Here is a 21,295-nt window from a genome sequence, read left to right as displayed (position 1 = left end):
GGCACTGGGTAGGTGTTCAGTAAATGATTCCTGTCTTAAAGACGAGGGATGTGATCATTGTAGGAGGGGAAGTTAGTAGGGAATTGGGAAAATAGTACTACATCCACTAATGGTTGGTTCCCCTCAAATTCCATTGTTCTCTTTCCTCTAGCCACTGTTTAACACTGACTGACTTCCTTCATACTCGTAATTGAGTCTGTCATAACCTGGAATCTCTACAGAGGAAGATGGAAGAGACTGAGAGTAAATATTATTTACTGGTCCATTGGGGTCTGCTGGTTTGAGATAAGAAACATAAGGGACAAGTTTGAATTAACAGCCTGTAATATATGTGTCAGGGCTATAAAGAAACTGGACTGTCTGGCCAGGAGACAGCCTTCTTTCTAGCCCAGCTCTACCATGAACTTGTAGATGACCTGTGCAAGTCATTTTACATGTGCTCACTGTTATCTATGTTACTCAGGTTATCCTTCCTGGATAAATGAGGTTTTCTCCAATAAAGATGCAATGTGAAGGCACTTTAAAAAAATAAAATAAAATAATGGGTGAAGAATACTGGGGGAAGAAAAAAACTTGGAACTTTTTCTGGTTTTCTTTTTTTTTTTTTTTTTTTGGTTTTTTTTTACAAAGTTGTCCAGGTTTTATTCACCAACAGCTCCTCCCTCTTCTCCCTGCCTGCTGTCCCCTTCCACACTTCCAGGGTCAAGGGAGGGCTTCTCTGGCCTCCTCAGCTGTAATCTCCTGGGAGTAGAGGTCAGTGAAAAGAGCTGGCAGCCAGTAGTGGGCCTCTCCTGGAGCCTGCAGGTCCAGCCAGGCTAGCCCTTCCTTCAGCAGGTGTTCCTGGAGAGAAAAGGTAGGAAGAGACATTTAAGGAGGGGATTTCCATAGTCAAAGTAGGATAGACAATCCCCAAACCTATTTTGGCCTCAGAGGGATTTTCAACCAAAATCTATATGGGTGCCTTCACATAACTACATAATCAAAAGGAATGATCTGTTTGGCCTTAACCTTTGGCGAGCTGTGAAAAATGCCACTCAGTCGGTCACTTAACCTGCTGCTAGGGAAGAGGGTAAAGACGAGTAGAGCGGGACACTGTAGAAGACTAAGACTACAGAAATATTTGCTGTGTGGCCTTGAGCAAATCACTGAGGCAAAATGGAGATCACTTTCAGCAATCTTTGCAGTTAACTTACTGGGAACAGATGCGGTAAACCTTTTTGGAACCGTTAATGGAAGGACCATGAGTATTAAAATGGACTCATTCCCTAGAGCTAGAATATGTTCTAGTTATGCCCAGTATGTTATTGTTAGCCCCTCCTTACAGATAAAGTTAGTCTATAGCTATTTGCCTAGATAAGGTGTTCAAAGCCAGGGGTACTGCATTCTCATGCTGCTCCCTCTTCACAACATCAGTCTTTCACTAGTTCCATGAAATCTGTATATAGAAAACTATAATATGCAATAAAAAATAAGAATATAGATGTAATTATCATAATTAGTTCATTCCCTTCACCCTGCATGAACAGTGTTACTTCCAGTACAAACTGTATTAGCCAAGTGACCAGACTACGGGTCAGGAGAGTAGGTGCTGGTGACTGGCCAGTAACAATGGCAAAACCCCTGGGTTTACACACATGGCAGGCTCAGAGGCCGGCCTTTGTGAGTTCTACCTCTCAGTGCCATCTCCAGAGAAATGCTGGGGTTATTTCTAGTGGCTGCAGTAGCCTCCAAGGCAAGAGGCCAGCAGAAAGAGGCTAAAATTCTGCCTGTGTGGTCCCTTTCCACCCACCTCCTGGCCAGGGCCCATTTTCTCTGGGCCATTCCAAAAGTCACATACCAGCACTTGCCGTGCTCGCTCGGTCTCCCATTTAAGACTGGCTTTGATATCACTGACAGTCACGTAGCCATTTTTCTGAAGGAAGGAGGAATAGGAAGTGGGTTAAGAGTGCTTTCCTTTAGAGCCACCATCTGCCCGAAGAAAATCAATTTATTTGGACAGGAGAAGGAACTGCCCTGGAGCAAAGACTCAGAGTGTAGAAAAATGCTTAGAGGTCCCAGCAGAGAGAGTGACTTTCAGAGTAACAGAGACAGGGTGGGGGGATTCAGTTTGAAAAGCAAGATCCTAAAGTATTAATTCAGACTTTCTCAGAGAACTCTATATAGAGTATAACAAGGAAAAGCTGATAAGAAGGAATGATAATCACTCACTGTTCATAGACTGAAAGATTTAAATACTCAGCCTTCGTCCTGCTTCCCCTTACCCATTCCTCAATCAGTCCCCATGCCCTCTTATTTAGTTTGTTCTCCATCAAAGAATTAAGGAAACTCAACATGTCTTCCCTAAATTCATGATAAAGATTTGGAGAAAGATGGTATACTCTTAAGGCTTGCCAAGAAACAGGAGGATATAAAGAAGATTCAATATTTGTTTAGAAGAAGCCATAAAGTAATTTTAAAAAGAGATCAAAGAGTCTGTCTACCCAAGGAAAAATAGCTGCCTGCATGCCTGTCTATTCCACTAGACTGTAAGCTCCTTGAGAGCAGGAACTATATGGTACCCATCTTTATATGCCCCACAGGCTAGCCCAGGAATCTGCACTGTAGCTGCTCAATAAAGGTCTGCTAAATAAGCACAGGTCTGAGTAGTTCATCCCTTAGACATTCTCAGCAAAAGACCTGAGTGACAAAGAGAATATCAGCACTGAGCAGAATCCCCTCCCAGACCGCCCCTCATGCACCTCTCAGAAGGCACACCAGTACCTCTGCCAGCTGCAGCACCACAGTGTGATCCATATTGAGCTCAGCTGGAACGGACTGAATGAGGTAAGTGCCGCCCACAGGGATGATGCCGAAGCCAGTGCCAAGTGCCTTTAGCTTCTTGATGGCCCGGATCAGGTCGTCTCTGAGGTGAGGAAGAGCTGCTTAAAGACTACTCTTGGTAAACCAGGCCTAGCTACAATACAGTTTCAGCCCTGGGCAGGATTTCCTGACAGAAGACTCAAAAAGCTGAGCCACAGGTAACAACATTTAACATTACATACTAACAAACATTTAATTAAAGGCACCAAATGGTGTTTCAACATTCACGAGAAATGGAACAGGAGTCGGGCTCTCCACTCAGGAAGCCATTCCAGTATCCAGAGGTCAAAAGTATGCCCAGGGCCTCCCCTAGTGGCGCAGTGGTTGAGCGCTGGGTTGCGAGGCTGCCCGCAGCCTCTGCGGTGCCAGTTTGATCCCCAGCCAGCGGTGGGGGTCCCACCAAAAAAAAAAAAAAAAAAAAAAATGTATGCCCACAGGAACCCATCAGGAAATATGAATGAATGAGCTGAACTTAAGAGACAATAGGGAGTAGTGTGAATTGTGGCAAAAAAGAGTGCTTATCCATTTCAAAGTGGGCAACCCAGCTGATCAGTGCCATTTGGAAATTCAAACCCAATTCTGACTTTGATTTCTTAGTTGACAATGAACTCAAGTTAGGCAAAAAGAAAACCCACAGATCAATATAGCCAGCCCACACACTGACAGCCTTTTACCTTTTTATCAAATTGAAGTCATACATCGAACCAGAAGAACCAGGTCAATATATACCCCAACTTCTGACCCCACAGCCCCTTCCCCAGCCTTTCTCAGTGCCTGTTCTACTCTTCCTTGACCTCAAATAATCAAGAGCATACAAGCTTTTAAAAAATGGCACAGAAAAGCAAAATGCTTATATGCAAAATGTTTTCAACATTTTGTAATCTCCATTGAAAAATGAGTGTTTTTTCTGTATTTTCATTTTTCAAAATATCTTTTTTTTCCTGATCACAAGAGTGAAAATAATTTCTTCCCTAGACATGCAAGCAACATAGAGAAAAGATTTCCATTTGATTTTAAAGATTTTCTATACTCGAAGGGGTTGGAAGCAAGACCTACTGGCTGACATCCTGGGCGAATTTGCCCCTTCCTTTTAACACCTGTTGATGTAGTTCTTCCAGAGTTATCAGACCTATTGGAGATGGGAGGACAGAAAGCAAATGAAGGATTACCTTTATGGCTGACAAAACAAAGGTAGTATCACCTCTAAAAAACTATAAATGTTCTTGATCACAAGGCTCTTTCTATTCATAATAATTTTTTTTTTTAAAAGATCATGTATCTTTTTTTTTAAGATTTTTTTTTTTTAATTTATTTATACAAGCACTGGGTACAGTCAGAAGCGCGGGAGGGTGAGAGAATTCACCAAAGCCAGAGCGGGGAGCAGAGCAGGCAGAAGGACCGAAGTACACTGCTGAGGGGAGCAGCGGGCACAGCAGGAGAGGTCTGCGCGCCATGTGGGACCCTCCTCTTGTGGCCAGGGAGCAGCTGGGGATCGAACCGGCGCTGCAGAGGCCGCGGGCAGCTTCGCAACCCAATGCTCATCCGCTGTGCCACCAGGGAGGCCCCAATAATTTATTTTTTTTAAAGATTTATTTATTCATACAAGAGCTGGGGTACAGGCCAGAGATGCGGGGGGTGAGAAGATTCACCAGAGACAGAGTGGGGAACAGACCAGACAGATTGACCGAAGTACACTGACAAAGTGAGTCAGGAGAGGTCTGCTGCGCCATATGGTTTTCTCCCTGACCGGGGACTGAACTCATGCTGCAATGGCTGTGTATAGCTTCATGGTGCTAAGACTTAACCCCTTGCACTACCAGGGAGGCCCTTAAGTTGTCTTTATTCTGCACACCATGCAATGTGCTTATGACCATTTTTAAGGCCATATTTTGGGGAGCACAGACAGTTAGTGTTATATTCTAGAGGGGCAGACCAGGCCTACAATCACTATAAAATTAGAGCCCAAGCACTTCAGGGCCTATTTCCTACCTCCCTACTATTTTCTGTAATGATGAGGGGCAAGATCTTTCTGGTCAGCAATCTTTGGAGAACAGAGCAATCATTCAGGTAATTTCATTTACCCTTGGCCATGGAGAACTGCCATGCATGAAGCAACTAAGATTTCTCAAGACCTCATAGCTTCTCAAGACCATGCAGTCCTACAGACGGCAGGACGAAAAAAGATCGTCTATCAGGATTTTCTCCCTCTCAGGTAAATTCAAATTCTAGTCCACATGAACTTGCCACTCTCACCTCCATTCCGGTGCTTCAGGGCCAGGCACACTTCAATAATCTGGACACCCAGTTCATAATAGAAGTCCCCCACGCCTAGCATCTCAGACCAAAATCCTTTTCCAGCTAAAAGAAAAGCAAAAGCTAGGTTACTCATCAATTTACATCTTTTCTTTCAAAGCTAACTTAAACAGCCATCCTATGGGAAATCTTCCCTGCCTCGCCTTAATGCCTTTTGCTCTAATTACAACTCAGGATCCTCAACACAATCTAACTCTTGATGGATAATTTCTGCTAAAGAACAGGTTCAGACAGTTCAAAAGGGTGGGCAATCGAAAAGCCATTTTCATCTGGCCACTAATTCTGGCTCAGAATACTATAAAAATTAGTTTCTCTTTCCAAAGCATATACTGAAATATAGTAGGACATGTGGACTAGACAAGGCTAAGGCATACCCAGTACTCAAAAATCCACTGGAGGCAATGTATTATTGACTGAAAAATGCAGGTTATAGAGTGGTGATTACAGCATAATCCCATATATGTAAAAAAAAGCGTACATACAAGAAGGTTTCTAGGAAGATAGACTTTAAACCATTAACAGTCCTTTATCTCTATGATTATGGGTTAGGAGACTTCTACTTTCTCCTTTTCTTCTTTCCCTTTTGTTGATGTGTTTTTATTTCTTAATAAAGGAGAAACATAGTCATAAAAAATTACTCTGTAGATCAAAAGAAGATCAGCCTACTCCACAACATCCCCCATCATCCCCATCACAAGGGGCATGCAATCATCCTGCTAGGCACTCCCTAAAGACAGCATCTTCTGGATCTCCCTGCAGGCCTTTCTGAAGATACCCCAACAGTAGTAATGACAACCAGGTACGCTGCTGTCCCTTAGGAAACCTAGGAGAACACTGGACCCCTATAGACAACGCCTTACAGGCCAGAGGATCCACCCCAATGGTGGCACACATGTCCTGGAACTGCACCCGGAACTCAGGATTCTTCCGGATCTCCTGCTTGTGCTTGCTGGCAAATTCCTCCAGGTTGGTCTTGAACATGTCCAACTGCTTTGACATCTGTCAGATGGACAAGGGGGTGGTTAGGGGCAGCCCCGCCAGGTGATAATCAAATGCCAAAAACAGGTACCTGACCCAGAAGTAGGCTATCTCCTTCAGGCCCCATTATGCTGTTTACTGTTCCCATTCTTTTTGTCCCTGTCTCTCCTTCACAGTTCTGCTGTCAGCAGAAATGAAATGCTGTAGTGTTTCCTCAATTTATTTTCACAAGTTCCTGTTGTAAAGTCAGAGTGCATCTAACAATCGATGTGCACATCTAATGTGGCGCTTCATTTTATTTTTTCCAGAATAAAATATCCAAAACATAGTTACTAAACTGAAGGAGCACATAATAATCCATTTGGCCTTAAAGTTCGGGAATTCATCATTCATGCAGTGGAAAATTTTCAGCCACTGACAGAAAGGCTAGATAGGAGAAAAAGGAAGCGTGGCATAAACTAAGTATGTAGCGGTTGTTTAATCTTTGAGTGATGGACATCCTTGGGGATTAACTCCAGGTAGAGAATTCCCAATGGAGGATGTGGGTGCAGCAGATGATATTCTAAAGCTCAATACAAATGGTTTAGAGATTTTCTGACTTCTTATTTGTATACTCCTTTTCTTTCCCTAAATAACAGCCTATCTCTTGGTCCGACATTTCCTCATTTGCTGCATATTAGAAACTTTCCGTTGCTACTGCCGTGAGTGCAAACTTCTGAAGAGCAGAGCCTGTGTCTACTAGCTCTCCTCAACTCCAGGGCCAGTTTGCCTTGCCTCCTCCTCACCTTCACCAGTAACAACAGAATTCACCAAAGCATGCACAGAAAAGGGAAGTGTTAGAGAAGGAGACTGCCAAAGCAATGTTTTCATGTTATTCTTAGGCATTTAAAGAAAACCTCCCGCACACATACCCTGAAGACCTAAATCAAACAGCTCCAGCATTTACTACCCATGTGACCTGGGATAAATTACTCGACACCCAAGTCTCCTCAAGTCTAAACTGGAAAGAATAAAGTTCCTGATAGGATTGTAAGGAGAAAAGAACATAATAGTGTATGTAAAGAAAATGGACAGATGCCTGGAACGCTACACGCAGGTAATCACCCAGAGACGTTAACTATCATTGTTATTAGCAAGTCACCTAAGGGATTTGAGCAGCCCAGAAATCGGAAGGACTTGCCATCTACCCTACTTAAAAGTTCAATCCAAACAGTCTTGTTTACATCAAAGGCATCCTTTCCAACCTTGGCGGGGCTCCCTTCCTACCTCGGGCCCTCTAACAGACTCACCTGCACCAGCTGGTCTTCAGCCAAGACAGTCCCTCGCTCCTTATACTTGGCCTGTCAGACAAAGAGACCAGCGTGAGTTGAGAGTGGGCGCTGCCTCATACTTCATGACTCAGCTGAAGTATGAAAAGAGGAGGGTCGTTCTTAAACAGCTTCTTAGGGAGAGGGAGGAGGAAGTTGAAGAGACTCATCTGTAGTCAAATTTGGGGGAGGGGGAGGGGGTTGGCTGGTGGATCTGGGGGTGCTGACATTCCAAGCCACCGGAAGCAGGAGAAACTCAGTTTCCCAGGAAGGTGAAGGCTGTCAGATTCTGACGGCAGGCGAGCTGAGGATACAGAGCTCTGCTCCGCGGCTTCAGTCCCTCGCGGGTCAGGGGTGGCTGTGGATGGGCCTTCTCCCCTCACCTCAGCAAGCTTCTTCTTGGCGATGGCGCCAGCTCCCACCCCGCGGCGGTGCATCCCGCCCTGGGCCCGCGGGCCGCCCCGCAGCCGGGACCCCGGGTCTCCCCGGGTCTCCGCTTCCCGGGATCCGCCGGCAGCTCCCCAACGCGGAAGCGCGAGGCGCGCGTCAACTCCGCGCGCCGGAAGCCCGTCGCCTGCTTCCTGCCGCGGGCGGAGAGCTCCTGCGGCGCGGGGCCCAGCCGCCCCGCCTTTTGCTGGTCGCGGGGCACGACGAAACCCGATGGTGGAGAAGACGCGGATACGAGCCCCCAGCCAGCTTCGCGCTGCCCCCGGCTCACTTTCCACGCGGGCGCCTTGACCTTCTGATCTTCCCACGACCCCCCCTCCACTCCCACCCCGGCCTCCAGCAGGTCATCCAGTGCTCTGGCCACCGAATGCGTGCAGAGTTGGACGCCGAGGGTTCCATTGTGAGCATAAAGGAGAATCCAGGCCGCTCTCATGAATTTACCTGTTGAAATCACGCAGAGATTCACACCAAGGAAGGCCTTGCGGTTAAGAACTAGAACTCGAGTTAGATGACCAAGCTCCATAGCTCAGCTCTGTAACTTAAGACAAATTCTTTGATCTTTTGTGAGAGAATAATAGCAACTCATGAGGTTATTGGGAGGATTAAGTGAGAAAATATACAACAAAGCATTTAGTGCATGCCTGGCACATAAATACCAGTCAGTTATGACTGTTACTCATCAGATCCGGGGTAAAAAATAGTCTTCTGTATGATTGGAAAGCTCCATAGGTCATCTCGATGGCATTACCGAGTTTAACAAGGAGCTAATGGGGGATTCTTTTTTTTTTTTAAGATTTATTTTTATTTATATGTGCAAGAACTAGTGTACAGGCCAGAGGTGCAGGAGGGACGGTGAAAGGATTTACCAGAGACAGAGTGGGGAGCATAACAGGCAGATCCACTGAAATACACTGCTGAGGGGGAGACAAGAGAGGTCTGTTGCGCCATATGTTGGTCAGCTCCCTGGCTGGGATCGAACTCATGCTGCAGTGGCTGGCAATAGCTTGACAGCGCTGAGATTTTAACCCCTCACCACCAAGGAGACCCTAATTGGGGGATTCTTAAATCAGGGTATATTAATATCAAATTTTTGTTTAAAAAAAAAACAGCAAATCTGGGCTTAATTACGTCATTTATAACAAACTGAAACAAATGATGAGGGCAGTGAGAATAGGAGAGATTCATGAAATGCTAAGAAGGTAAGATGGTAACACTGATTAAAATGGGGACAGATTGGATGGAAAGTCAGCACAATTGTTAAGTTTTCAGGCTTGGTTAAGTTTTCAGTTTTCTGGCAGTATTCAGAAATGGGGGACCACAAAATGAAGTTCGGGAAGTAATTAAGAGTGGTTTCGGAGATGTTGAAATTGAGGTCTGTGGTACATCACAGGAGACCTAGCCAGCTGTTAATTGGATATGATGGCAAGAAGTTCTATGGTAGAAACTGAGCTAGCCTACATTTCTTCAGCAGGGAGAAACCATGTGTGTGAATAATACCAGAGAGGTTTCAAATAGAAGGAGAAAGAAAAAGGAAGGGAACAGAAATGGGTAGCTGGACATTTAGCTGTCACTTCAGACCTTGAGAGACAATGGATTCCAAGCCCGGTAAACCTGGGTGCCTGAGAATTTTGTGGAGCGCAGCATACCAGTCATGAATTGGCAGCCTGTCTCTAGATGTTTACAGTAAAGAAAATAATGTTCAGTTTGTTAAAGCAGTGACTAGTTTGTGTTTTTCTGTTACTTGAAACAGAATCTAAGGTTAATGGATGCAAGGACCAAAGTTAAGCAATCACTCAGCCTTTCATAGCCATATCTTCAGATTCACTTTCATATGTCCTCAGATATATAGCCCAGACAGCATAAGCCACCTTTGACACAAATTTACATTCTCAGACACAGATTTGTCCCTTCTTTTTTATTTATATATTTTTTAAAGACTTATTTATTGATGCATACAAGAACTGGGGTGTAGGCCAGAGGTGCAGGGGTAAAAGGATTCACCAGTGACAGTGGGGAGCAGAACAGGCAGATGTACTGAAATACACTGCTGAGAGGAGCAGCTGGGGAGACAAGAGAGGTCTGCTGCGCCATGTGTGTGAGTTGCTTGCTGACTGGCAACAGCTTGAAAACCCTGTCTTTTAACCCCTGTGCCACCAGGGAGGCCCAGAGCACAACTTTTAATTCTCGACCTCCTGGAGGCGCTGTTGTGTGTGGTTGACATCTATTATGGTGTTATCTTAAAGGGTTTTGATGAGGCTTTAAAGATCAACATAATTTTTTCCCCAATGAGGTTGATTAAGTCTGGAGCACAATGCCTAGCCCATAGTGAGAGCATTGTGTGTGTGTGTGTATTTATTTATTTGTTTGTTTATTTATTTGTTTATTTATTTATTTATTTTTAAAAAACCTGATTCACTGACACCCTTCCCCCAACCCCACACACTCATATCCAAGATCCCAGAAATATGGATCCAAACTTGCCTACATAAAGAGTTCTATGGAGCATCACTAGAATATACCCTCTGAGCAGAGGTATGCTCTCAGTTGTGTGGTGCACACTGTCAGAACTCCAGCAGTTTAGAGGAGAGGAAATCAAGGAGGTCAGAGGGGAAGGAAGAGATTGCAAACTGGCAGCCCTCAGGCGAATTCAATTCTCAAAAGAGTTTTGTTTGGTCAGCAGAAGGCTTTAGGGGAGCTTGTCTTTTCCATTTTCACAGTCCGCATCCTCCCCATTGTCCCGCACCCTTCCCACTTTGCTCATTCATGTTATTGGCACAGTCGTCCAGCCTATCCAGTTTGCTACTCCCTGATTTTTAAACTAATACCCTTGTATTTTTAAACTGAGGAAACTGAGGCTTAAGTGTGTGAAGAAGAATGGCAAAAGTTAACTTTCATTGACCACTTACACTGTACCAGGAATTATCTTAATTAATATTTACTTCAATCCTATGAGGTAGATACTTCTTTATCTTTTTTTTTTTTTCTTCCCAGGCAAGAAACTGAGGCTCAGAGAGAGGAAAACCTGCCTAGTCACAGACCTAGTAAGGGATTTGAATCTAAGTGTGTTTAACTCTGGGCCACTGAATCGTGACTAGATCACATTTGACGTGATCACTTTTTTTTTTTTTTTTGACGTGATCACTTTTGATAGAAGAGGTAATATTCAAGGCAAAGGTAGTCCCAGCTAAGGAGGAGAAACAACCTTGCCTTCTGCGAATGCAGGGCGTGGGAGAAGGCAGCAGACTGAGCTCAGGAAGGCTTGGAACACTGGAAGTTAAAGGTATAAGGTTTGGGGGCCTCCCAGCGCCGGTTCGATCCCCGGCCACCAGGTGAGGGTCCCACATGGCACGCAGACCTCTCCTGCAGCCTGCTGCTCTCCTCAGCAGTGTACTTTGTCAGTCTGCCTTCTCTGCTCTCCCCTTGGCTCTGGCGAATTCTCTCACCCTCCCACGCTTCTGACTGTAGCCAGTGCTTGTATAAATAAATTTTTTTAAAAATTAAAAAAAAAAAAAGGTATTAAGTTTGGGACAAGTTTGCCCACTTCCCTTCACCCTCTCCTCCATCACCCTAGTGTAAGCCTAGAATCCTACAGGAGCAGTCTTCCACTTCCACTTTCATCCCTGTTCATCTCAATATAATCTTCACAATCATCAGAGTGATTGTTTGGAAATGCAAATAGATCTTCTCTGATCTGTTCCTGCTTAATATTCTACCAGGACTCTCCCTTGTACTGAGAAGAAAATCCAAAAGCTCTTAAGTGTTCTGATCAGCCTCTACCTGTGTTCCTCTCCCTATTGTCCACTTTGCTACATAACAATAACATTGGCTAATATTATTAAGGCTTCACTCGCTCTGTGTATAAGTGTGTGTTTTAGAATGTCTTACATTTTTAATCCTTTCTTTACAGGCTATTTAGACCACTTTTGATTAAGAAAACTGGAGGAAGTTAGTAACTGCCACATGCAAACACCAGGTGGTGACATGTTTAAGTTTTCCGGAGTCCAGCTTTGCAGGGTGTCTGAATGCACTCTTGGGGGTTATCTCTACTCACTGTGGAAGCAATCATGGGAGATTTTACTCCACGGGTCACTTTTCCCCATATTTATTTGTAAACTCTCCAACATTCTTATGGTCTTCTTTACAGTTCTTAGAGTATTTCGTTAGGTCAGCCTGAAGAGGGTGCTTTGGGTTGGGGGGGGTCATTCACCAGTGCTCTAAGGGACTAGATTACTCATCAGTTTTGGTGCTGGCTTCCAGTTTTCAGCAGTAGTTATTGGCAAACAGACCTGTCCTTTTTCATCTGTGTTTAGGTAATAGATTTTTCTTCCTTTTTTTTTTTGTTGTTGTTGTTCCTTTTTTTTTTTTAAAGATTTATTTATTTATGCAAACAAGAGCTGGGGTGCAGGCAAGAGATGTGGGAAGAGAATTCACCAGAGACAGAATGGGGAGCAGAACAGGCAGATGTACTGAAATACACTGCTGAGGGGAGCAGCGGGCGAGGCAGCAGAGGTCAGCTATGCCATGTGGGTCAGCTCCCTGGTTGGGGATCGAACTTGTGCTATAGTGGCTGTAGACAGCTTCATAGTGCTGCATCTTAACCCCTTGTGCCAGTAGGGAGGCCCCAGATTTTGGTTTTAAATGTGATTTTCAGTGCTAGAAAGTTGATTTCAACTATAAAGACCACTTATATACAGGGTTGTCAAAGACGATAAGCCCTCATCGAGTCAATAAATTAGCTTCCTCAGCCTGGTTGTTAGGGAAGTTTTTCATTCCACATTTGCAGATTTCTTCAAGCTCCTTTGTCAGACTTCTGCTGGCTGCCATTGTGGACCTGACACTGCTGCTTCCTTAGAATGATCCACAGTCCACCAGTCCTTTGGCCATTTTATCCTTCAAATCTCACTCAGCATAAGAGTCATTTTCTTGGTGAGGCTCTCCTGATGACCCCACTTCTTCTACATAAGGCTTCTTTACCCTCCCTAGTAGCACTCTAGTCTTTTTTTTTTTTTTAAGATTTATTTATTTATGCATACAAGAGCTGGGGTACAGGCCAGAGACCCAGGGGGGTGAGAGGATTCACCAGAGACAGAGTGGGGAACAGAACAGGCAGATTAACCGAGGTACACTGCTGAGAGGAGCAGCGGGCAAGTCAAGAGAGGTCTGCTGCGCCATGTGTGTAACTCCCTGGCCAGCCAGGGATGGAACTCATGCTGCAGAGGCTGTGATTGCTTCATAGTCTGGTGCTTAACCCCTTGCGCCACCAGGGAGGCCCCCACTCTAGTCTTTTTTCACAAAATTTAGCATACTGGGTGCATGGATATATTGGGTCAAAGGGGTCAGCTGTATGATGGGAGCAGAACTGGACATTTAGTGGTAAACTTAATGTAGTATAGACACACGTTGATGCACACCTGAAGCAATGTCATATGCAAGGTTAATTCGATAGAAAAATAAAAACTTAGCACACTGTGTGATTCCTAATGTGTTTGTGTGTTTAAAGATTAAAGTCCATCTTTATCACTAGACTGTAAATCCTCCAGGGACAAGGATTATTTGCTGTGTTGCTGTTGCTGATCTCAAACAAAAAGCAACCAATGAATCAACAAAATGGGTTTATTTGGAAACAATAACAATAAGGAAATTTGGAAAGCACAGTCTCCTGGTGAGGCTGACATGCACTTTCCTAGATCAAAAGCCGGCACCCCCTTAGATAGTCTTTGGAAGGGCTGCTGCCGAGTAAAGAACATTTCTTCCACCGTGGTGGGGAAGCAACATCACTTCTGGTGGAAGGCATGTTGGGTCCTGTAGTTGCTGATTGAATATACCTAGGAAGGTTCTTCTAGCCTCCTAACCTCATTTAAATAGGGTTTTTGTATGTTGATTTTCAAGGTGTATACCCAGTGGTTGGCACAGTTCCTTCCTATGTGAAGTTTCCAGTAAATGTTCGTAGAATAAGTGGATGAATTAACAGATGCAGGTAAGAGCCATGTCTCATTTTTAATGGGTGGCACACGCACAAACATACACTGCTAATGCTCTAGACATTTGAATAAGTATTTGACAATGGGCACAGAGATTTTATGTCAGCTTAAGCTTTATTGGTTTGGTTTCTCTTGGGTACCCGGGAGTGGGGCTATGGTGGGAGCACAGTATGTGGAGGGCACACACCAATCCTGAGCTGGCTTTGGTAAGAATCACTGAAACCTGGGGAGGGTGGAGAGAGAAGAAGAAGTGGTGGAGCTCATTATCAGCCTAGAGTCAGCAAAACCAATTTATCCCAACATGCAGCCATAGCTCACCTGATCCTATCTCCAAATTACTTTTCAAATCATAACTAATCAAACTAATTCAAGAAAGTGCAGACTGTAGGCTACCCTCCCATGGAGGCTTTCTCATACTTCATTGTTCCGGTCACACTACCTCTCCCTTCTTACCCTCTTACACTAAGCCACCCCAGGTTTGTTCCCTCAATCCTTCCCTGGCTTCCCAGCACCGAAGTCTGAGTGTGTTTTGGTTTCTTTGCCTTTGCCTTGGTATCTGTGTCTCGAGCAAGTGTCGAGTCTCACCCTTTAGGTAAATGGATCTCTCCGTGGTATTTAGCCATCCTCACTTTGGGGGCATGATAGATTGAAACACTTGCTACCTGGTGAGATGGATTCAAGAACAATTAGGACCAGTGGTGGCTACAGAGAGGGCGAACATGCCTCCAGCTATAAAGCTTCTATCACTGGGAAGGTGTCATGGCCCATGGTACAGGGGGAAAGCTGAGAATAGGGTGAATAGCACAGCCCAGATGGGGAGGGGTGCTGAGGGTAGCATCTCACCTGGAGGAAACTGAGTAAGAAGTGCAAGTGGTAATTATCACTGTCAACATTGTGGAACTCTTAGTGTTCCTCACCTGTTTCTCCCAGCTCTTTCCATGGAATTATCTTAGTTACCTTCCAAAAACATGTTCAGAAAAGCTAAGTAATTTGCCAGCATGTCTTGGGTGGAGATCTAAATTTGCATCTGACCCCAAAGCTCCCGCTTATAACCACAGTGTAGAACACTTAAAACTACCCAGACCCCCACCTGAGCCTGCAGAGGTTTGCCTGATCCACCATCCAAGCCAGCAGCTCTTGAAACAGTAAGTCCTTTAACATATCTTCATCACTCAGGTCCTTGTGTGCAGAGCTGCCAAGGAGAAAGAAAGGCCCAGGCAGCCCTTATAGTCTGATCCCTGCCGGAGGGAGTAAATACTAGGACTGGGACTGCAGGGGCAGGTTGGGGCTGAGGAGAGAAGCAACACAACAGCCTGCCTCTCAGTTATCTCAGCTTTCAAAGTTCCACCCAGATCTGGCAGGGGCTGGTGTGTGTGGAGGTGGGGGTGGTTATGGGCAAAGCCAAACAAAATTCTTGTAGGAGGGACAGACCACTACCCACCTTGATGAGTCTCCCTGAATGCATTCCAAAAACCCAAGAAATTTACATTGGGAATATTCACTGGTTAGAATGACATGTTCCATAGATTCCTAACTTCCTCAGAGACAGGGTAACTGATTTTGGGGGACTGGCCTTGGGAGAGTCCTCCTGTTCCACAGTCTTCCCGAAACTTGGCAGAGAGAGGTGGGGAAGCCAGTGCCAGAGGTCTCTTTCTCTACTGCCACTCTCCTTGACTCGGTAACAGCACACTCAGCTCTATCTTAGAAACCCTGGTGCCCAACCCCCTCCAAGACCCCACCCCCATTCCTCCCAGGCTTCTCCCTTAAGGGGCTGACCTCAGGAGGTCAATGAAGACCCCTCTTTGAACTCTGAGTGGAAGAGGATTCTTATCTGGATCCTCAGCTCTGCTTGAGGGAGGAGGGGGTCTGGTGGAGGGAACAATAAGGTGGGGGCGTGTCAGGAGGCCCCACCACTACCCTTTCCCCTGGGGGCTTACTCACCCCTGCTGTTCCCTGGCCTCCTCCTTCCTGTTAGATTGATGGGCCAGCTCCAGAGCAGGGGCCTCCCTCTGGGTGAGGTTGTGTTTCCAGCTGGTAAGATAAAGATTTGGGAGCGGGGGGGGCTTCCCCGGTGGCGCAGCGGTTGAGCGCTGGGTTGCGAAGCTGCCCGCGGCCTCTGCCGCGCCGGTTCGATCCCCGGCTGCTCCCCGGCCACCGGAGGAGGGTCCCGCATGGCGCGCAGACCTCCCCTGCCGCCCGCCGCACCCCTCAGCAGTGTACTTCGGTCCCTCTGCCTGCTCTGCTCCCCGCTCTGGCTCTGGTGAATTCTCTCACCCTCCCCCTCAGCAGTGTACTTCGGTCCCTCTGCCTGCTCTGCTCCCCGCTCTGGCTCTGGTGAATTCTCTCACCCTCCCGCGCTTCTGACTGTACCCAGTGCTTGTATAAACAAACAAACAAATAAATAAATAAATAAAACATGCCTCTATTAAAAAAAAAAAAAAAAAAAAAAGATTTGGGAGTGGGTGGGACTGGGGGAGACTCCAGATATTCTCCAGTCTAAGAAACTATGGAATCTTTTGGTACCTCAACCAGAGAAGCAGAACGGGTACCCCTTTCTCCACTGAATTTTACCACTCGTTATCCTCAGCAGCCAGTGAGAAGCTCTCCAGAATCAACCATGCTGACTAAAGACTCAGGGCAGGGAAAGAGTCTTGGCAAAGAGAAGGAAGGATGAAACAGTTGATCCTTTTCCAAAGTATAAAGGGACTACCACCTAACAGTCAATGGCAGCGGCTCAGCTCCCCTTACCTTCATCCCCAGCCCCCTGGGATCCTTTGTGAGCCCCACAATTTCCTTGGACCCCTTTCCTTAGGAGGAAAGGATTGGAAAACTGGCCTAGGGTCCTGGCCAGGGCCGCCATGCTGTCATCTAGCACACAGGGGCGTGCCTCCCGTGTGGTATTACCTGACCCACACAGCTATGCACGGCACCTGTCTGAAGACAGGAAGGCAGAGCAAGAGGAACAGGAGTGGACATGCGCAGTGACTCACTCGCTCTTCTTCCCCTTTTGTGCCAGCAGCCAGTTCACAAAGTCTTGTTGGCGGATCTTGTCCATGGCAATGCTGTAGTCACTGATAAAAGTTCCCTCAGCATACCTGGGGCTTCGAGGTTGGGGGCCACTGACCTTAGGATGGAATCTGAGGGACAGGGAGGGAGAGAGAAGACAGGGTGCCATAGCAGCTGGAAAGGGGGAGGGGCTGATGAACTGTAGGCCAAGCTTGAGAACAAAGCAACCGTTTCTTGAGTTTTTATGGAGACACCCTCTTATCCTTGCCCCTTGGACTTTATCCTGGCTTGAAGACCCACTCCCTGCATCCTCAGTGTTTGTGGCTCTGACTTCCTAGCAAAAAGGGGTCTGAGAATCCCTTGTCCCAAAGGACTGGATCACAGCTCCTCCTTTACTCCTCTTGCCCTAGTCATTGATGATTAAGTCCTCTGGTTCGATACTAAAGATAATAAGCGCCCCCGTAAAGCTCTTTTTTTTTAAGATTTATTTATTTATGCATACAAGAGCTGGGGTGCAGGCCAGAGGCACAGGAGTGAGAGGATTCACCAGAGACAGCAGGGAGCAGAACAGGCAGATTGACTGAAATTCACTGCTGAGGGGAGCAGGGGTGAGATAGGAGAGGTCTGTGCGCCATGTGGGTCAGCTCCCTGGCCGGGGATCGAACTCGTGCTGCAGATAGCTTCATGGTGGTGACGCTTACCCTTGAGGCACCAGGGACAACCCCCCCCCCCCCCCCCCCCGCCTAAAGTTCTTGCAGTGATTCAGGTCCCTTAGAAACCCTCTAATACACATCAACTGATTTTATCCTCAGAACACCACTAGGCAGGAAGGACTATTTATAGCCACTCTTTGTGAATGAGGAAGCCAAGGTGTAGAAAGATTACTTCAGCACATAGCACAGGTGACAGATCCAGGGTTTACCCCCAGGCAGACTGGGCCCAGGTCTAGATCTTAACTTCTACATGAGGCTGCCTCTTCTGGTACATGTCTCTGACAACTCTGCCTCAAATTTACATAGCCAAAGTTCCCAGCTCGGCTTATAGCCAAGAAGGCCCCAATCTACTCAGTCAAGCCTCTCCTGTTCCCCGCAAGGCCATCAGAGCCTGTAGCTGTTCTCACTCCTAATGCCCTCTGCTCTCCCTCGTGTACTCAAGACAATTTGCAACAGGCCTAGATGGTTCTTTGTCTGGTTCCTCTTTGGTCCACATGCCCATGAAGGCAGGGTGCCTCTGTGGACCATTCCTCACATATATCCCCGGTGCCTGGCATACAGGAGGCCCTCTATAAAATTTGATGGAATGAGGACCACCCTGGTGGCGCAAGGGGTTAAGATGCAACCTATGAAGCTGTCCGCAGCCGCTGCAGCACAAGTTCGATCCCCAGCCAAGGAGCAACCCACATGGCGCAGCAGACCTCTCCTGCTCCGCCCGCTGCTCCCCTCAGCAGTGTATTTCAGTTGATCTGCCTGTTCTGTTCCCCACTCTGTCTCTGGTGAATCATGTCACCCCCCACACCTCTGGCCTATACCCCAGTTCTTGTATGCATAAATACATACATACATACACATATACATACAAACATACATCATTTAAAAAAAATTGATGGAATGCACTCATAGATGAACGGCTAAAGCTTTTCTTAGGAAGAGAGATGCTATCATCGCTGCAGACACTTAACTGCTGAGCAGTTCTTCCAGAGAGCTAACCACAGTGTCTCCTGTTGTAACTGCAGCTCATAACAAATATTCTTTTTCTGGTCTCTCTTTGCACTAGACAGCTGGCAGCCCCGCCCCTTCCTAAACCCCCAGTTGCTTTCTTCTTGGCCTGGGGTTCCTCCTTTTCTCACCTCCCCCTTGAATCCAGAAACAACCAAGTCATTCCCCAGCCCTCCCCTCCCCTGCCCCAGTTCCCTCCCTTCCCATCTCTCCTACCTAGAGCTGCTCTCTTCCTTCTCCCCTAGGACCAGGGCCAGGAGCAGGGACGCCAGCAGCAGAGAGAAGATCTTCAGGGCCATCATTTCCAAGGGTGACTTCCTGAGCTGAGAGAGGAGAAGGGCCAGGATGAAAGGTGAGGGGCACTTCTGGGCCCTCGGAGTCATTAAGGGTTCTGAGAGCCAGAGGCACTGAGCCCTGGGAGTTGGGATTTTCCTAAGAGGCTGGAGCAATGTTTGGAGGAGGGTGGGGGTGCTAGGCATTAGAGTTAGTGACTAGGAGGGAGTGGAGCCTGGCCAAGAGGTGACCCTGCTTTTGTTCTATTTCATTTCTAAGTGCAGTCGGAGTGGGCCGGGCGGAGGGCAGTGGGGAGAGATCCAGGCAGAAGAACACAGTGGAGACCCGTGTGTGTGACCCCCTTCCTGGCTGTGGTGACTAGACACCACAGGCATGTGGTTGGGCAAGATTCTCGCCTTGGGGTCCTCCAAAGTTCATACCAGCCAGCTTTGCAGCTCTCAAATTGGCTGTCTGTCACCTAAATCACAGCCTCTTGCCTGGGCTGAAAAACACATATAGAACCATCCATGCTTCCCTTCTTGGTTTCACAGTCTTAGCTCAGGGACATTTTCCCTTGAGTCTGCCCCTTGGCTCATGTTACCCAATGTCTCTCCTGTAGAGAGGCAGAGCAATAAGGAACCTCCCCTCCAAGAGCTGCAAACCAAAGTTAGACATGAACCTTCTGCAGAAGTCCTTCTTCCTACCTTTGTCACCTGGGTGTTAAAGGCCCCCATACCTCCACCTTCCTGTTTCTAATAGAGAGGAACAGTGAGCTGTGAGGGTACAGAGCACCTCAGGGGTGCCAAGACCCACCTCCTCTCCAGAAGCATGTCCATCCCCCATCCTAGTTGCCCTCTTACCAGACTTCCTTCCTGGCTCTTCCTGAAGAAGGACAAGACTAGGTCTCCCCCTCCTACCTTCTGGCACTTGGGAGCCTTAAGAAGGTCTCCCCTGTCGCTCCTTTATATATGCAGGCACCAAGAGCCACTGATTAGCCTAAAAGCATCTTATCTCAAGAAATTAAGCCCACACATTACACATAATAAAGTTGCCCTTTCCACTTGAACTGTGCTAATTGGTGATTAACATTTGGGTATCTCCAACTGCAATCTGGACCTGCCCCTAGGGGACCATAAGTGCCCCATACTTCTCCCTGCTCCTCCCTTCTGGGTGCAGGACCCAGTATTCTATCCCCCACTTCCTTTAGAGGTACCCTCAGAAAGAATGACTTTGGTGAGGGGCAGGCTTTGGACAGGGTGGATGGGGGCACTCCCACTGACAGAAGGTCACTTCTAGGTGGGTGAGTCACTTGAACCCCAGCTCTGGAAATAGTGGCCGGTTTTGGCAATGTCCCCTTTGTGATCTGGGTGGGGAGCTCCCAAAAGGCCAAGAAAGGACTGGAGAGTGAGAGGGTAAAGGGTCAAGGGAACATGGAAATGGGGGCTCCTTGTGGATAGCTGTGTAGATTGAGAACTTGCACTCAAACTATCTCCCTGCTTAGTGACGGAGTGGAGGAATGACGCACATTTATGCCTTGAGAACTCAGGGAGAGATGGTGGAGGCTACAACTCTGTAATGATTTATGAAGAAGGCAGCTCCAGCCCCAGACTGCCTGCCTGTGTCTGCACAGGCGTCTCTTTTGACAAACCCGTCTTTTCCAAATGCAGCTCTGCCCACCTGCGGCTATGTCACTTTCTTGTCTCTTGTCTCTTTTTCTTGGTAAACTTACCCTTCTGAATAACAAACAATAATAATAAATAATAATAATAATAATAATAATAATAAAACAACCACAGGTCTCTCCTCAAAAGCCCTAGCTTCTATTTTTTTTTTTAAGATTTATTTATTTATGCATACAAGACCTGGAATACAGGCAAGAGATGAAGGGAGTGACAGGATTCACCAGAGACAGAGTGGGGAACAGAACAGGCAGACTGACTGAAATACACTGCTGAGGGGAGCAGCGGGCGAGACAGGAGAGGTCTGCTGCGCCATGTGGGTTGCTCCCTGACTGGCCGGGGATTGAACTCGTGCTGCAGAGGCTCTTGACAGCTTCATAGTGTGGTGCTTAACCCCTTGCACCACGAGGGAGGCCCAGAAGCCCTAGCTTCTAAATGAGAGTATGTGGTCCTGTCTCTGTCATCAGAATGGGGACCCCTGAGCAGGCTGGCAGACTGGAAGGCTCTCCAAGGCAGGGGCTTTATCTCGCTTATCAGACCTGGGCTTTCTGAGATCTGGGGTGTGATCCAGGGTTCTGTCTTCCCCACAGTACAGGAGCTTCCTGAGGCCAAGGGTCCTGTCTCCCCCCACCAGGCTGGAGACTCCCACAGGTGCTTCCTTTGTCTTTCTCCAAGTCCTTAGCACCCAACTGTCCACAGGCTCTTAGTCTAAAGGGGCAGGGCACAGACTGCATTTT

At 46.9% G+C, this 21,295-nt stretch overlaps 2 protein-coding genes and 1 pseudogene across 2 annotated transcripts; all 3 read right to left on the bottom strand.

Annotated features, from left to right (window-relative positions):
* Positions 1-566: 566 nt before the first annotated feature.
* SNF8 (SNF8 subunit of ESCRT-II) lies at positions 567-7,942 on the bottom strand. The gene is made up of 8 exons (XM_037493760.2): positions 7,841-7,942; positions 7,440-7,490; positions 6,033-6,171; positions 5,113-5,217; positions 3,916-3,988; positions 2,761-2,902; positions 1,838-1,912; positions 567-840 (listed from the first exon to the last, which is right to left on the bottom strand). The coding sequence occupies exons 1-8, from the start codon at positions 7,892-7,894 to the stop codon at positions 703-705; spliced, it is 777 nt and encodes a 258-aa protein (XP_037349657.1). The 5' UTR covers positions 7,895-7,942; the 3' UTR covers positions 567-702.
* Positions 7,943-11,978: 4,036 nt separating this feature from the next.
* LOC119232574 (ubiquitin-conjugating enzyme E2 L3-like) lies at positions 11,979-12,745 on the bottom strand (annotated as a pseudogene).
* A 1,240-nt stretch (positions 12,746-13,985) lies between these two features.
* GIP (gastric inhibitory polypeptide) lies at positions 13,986-19,794 on the bottom strand. The gene is made up of 6 exons (XM_037494099.1): positions 19,740-19,794; positions 18,823-18,929; positions 16,876-17,022; positions 15,827-15,916; positions 14,976-15,077; positions 13,986-14,108 (listed from the first exon to the last, which is right to left on the bottom strand). The coding sequence occupies exons 2-6, from the start codon at positions 18,906-18,908 to the stop codon at positions 14,099-14,101; spliced, it is 435 nt and encodes a 144-aa protein (XP_037349996.1). The 5' UTR covers positions 18,909-18,929; positions 19,740-19,794; the 3' UTR covers positions 13,986-14,098.
* Between the last annotated feature and the right edge of the window lie 1,501 nt (positions 19,795-21,295).

Source organism: Talpa occidentalis, unplaced genomic scaffold, assembly GCF_014898055.3.
Source record: "Talpa occidentalis isolate TD23 unplaced genomic scaffold, MPIMG_talOcc4v2.1 talOcc4.7, whole genome shotgun sequence".
Lineage (NCBI taxonomy): Eukaryota > Metazoa > Chordata > Mammalia > Eulipotyphla > Talpidae > Talpa > Talpa occidentalis.
This window is presented reverse-complemented; position numbering and strand designations above follow the sequence as displayed.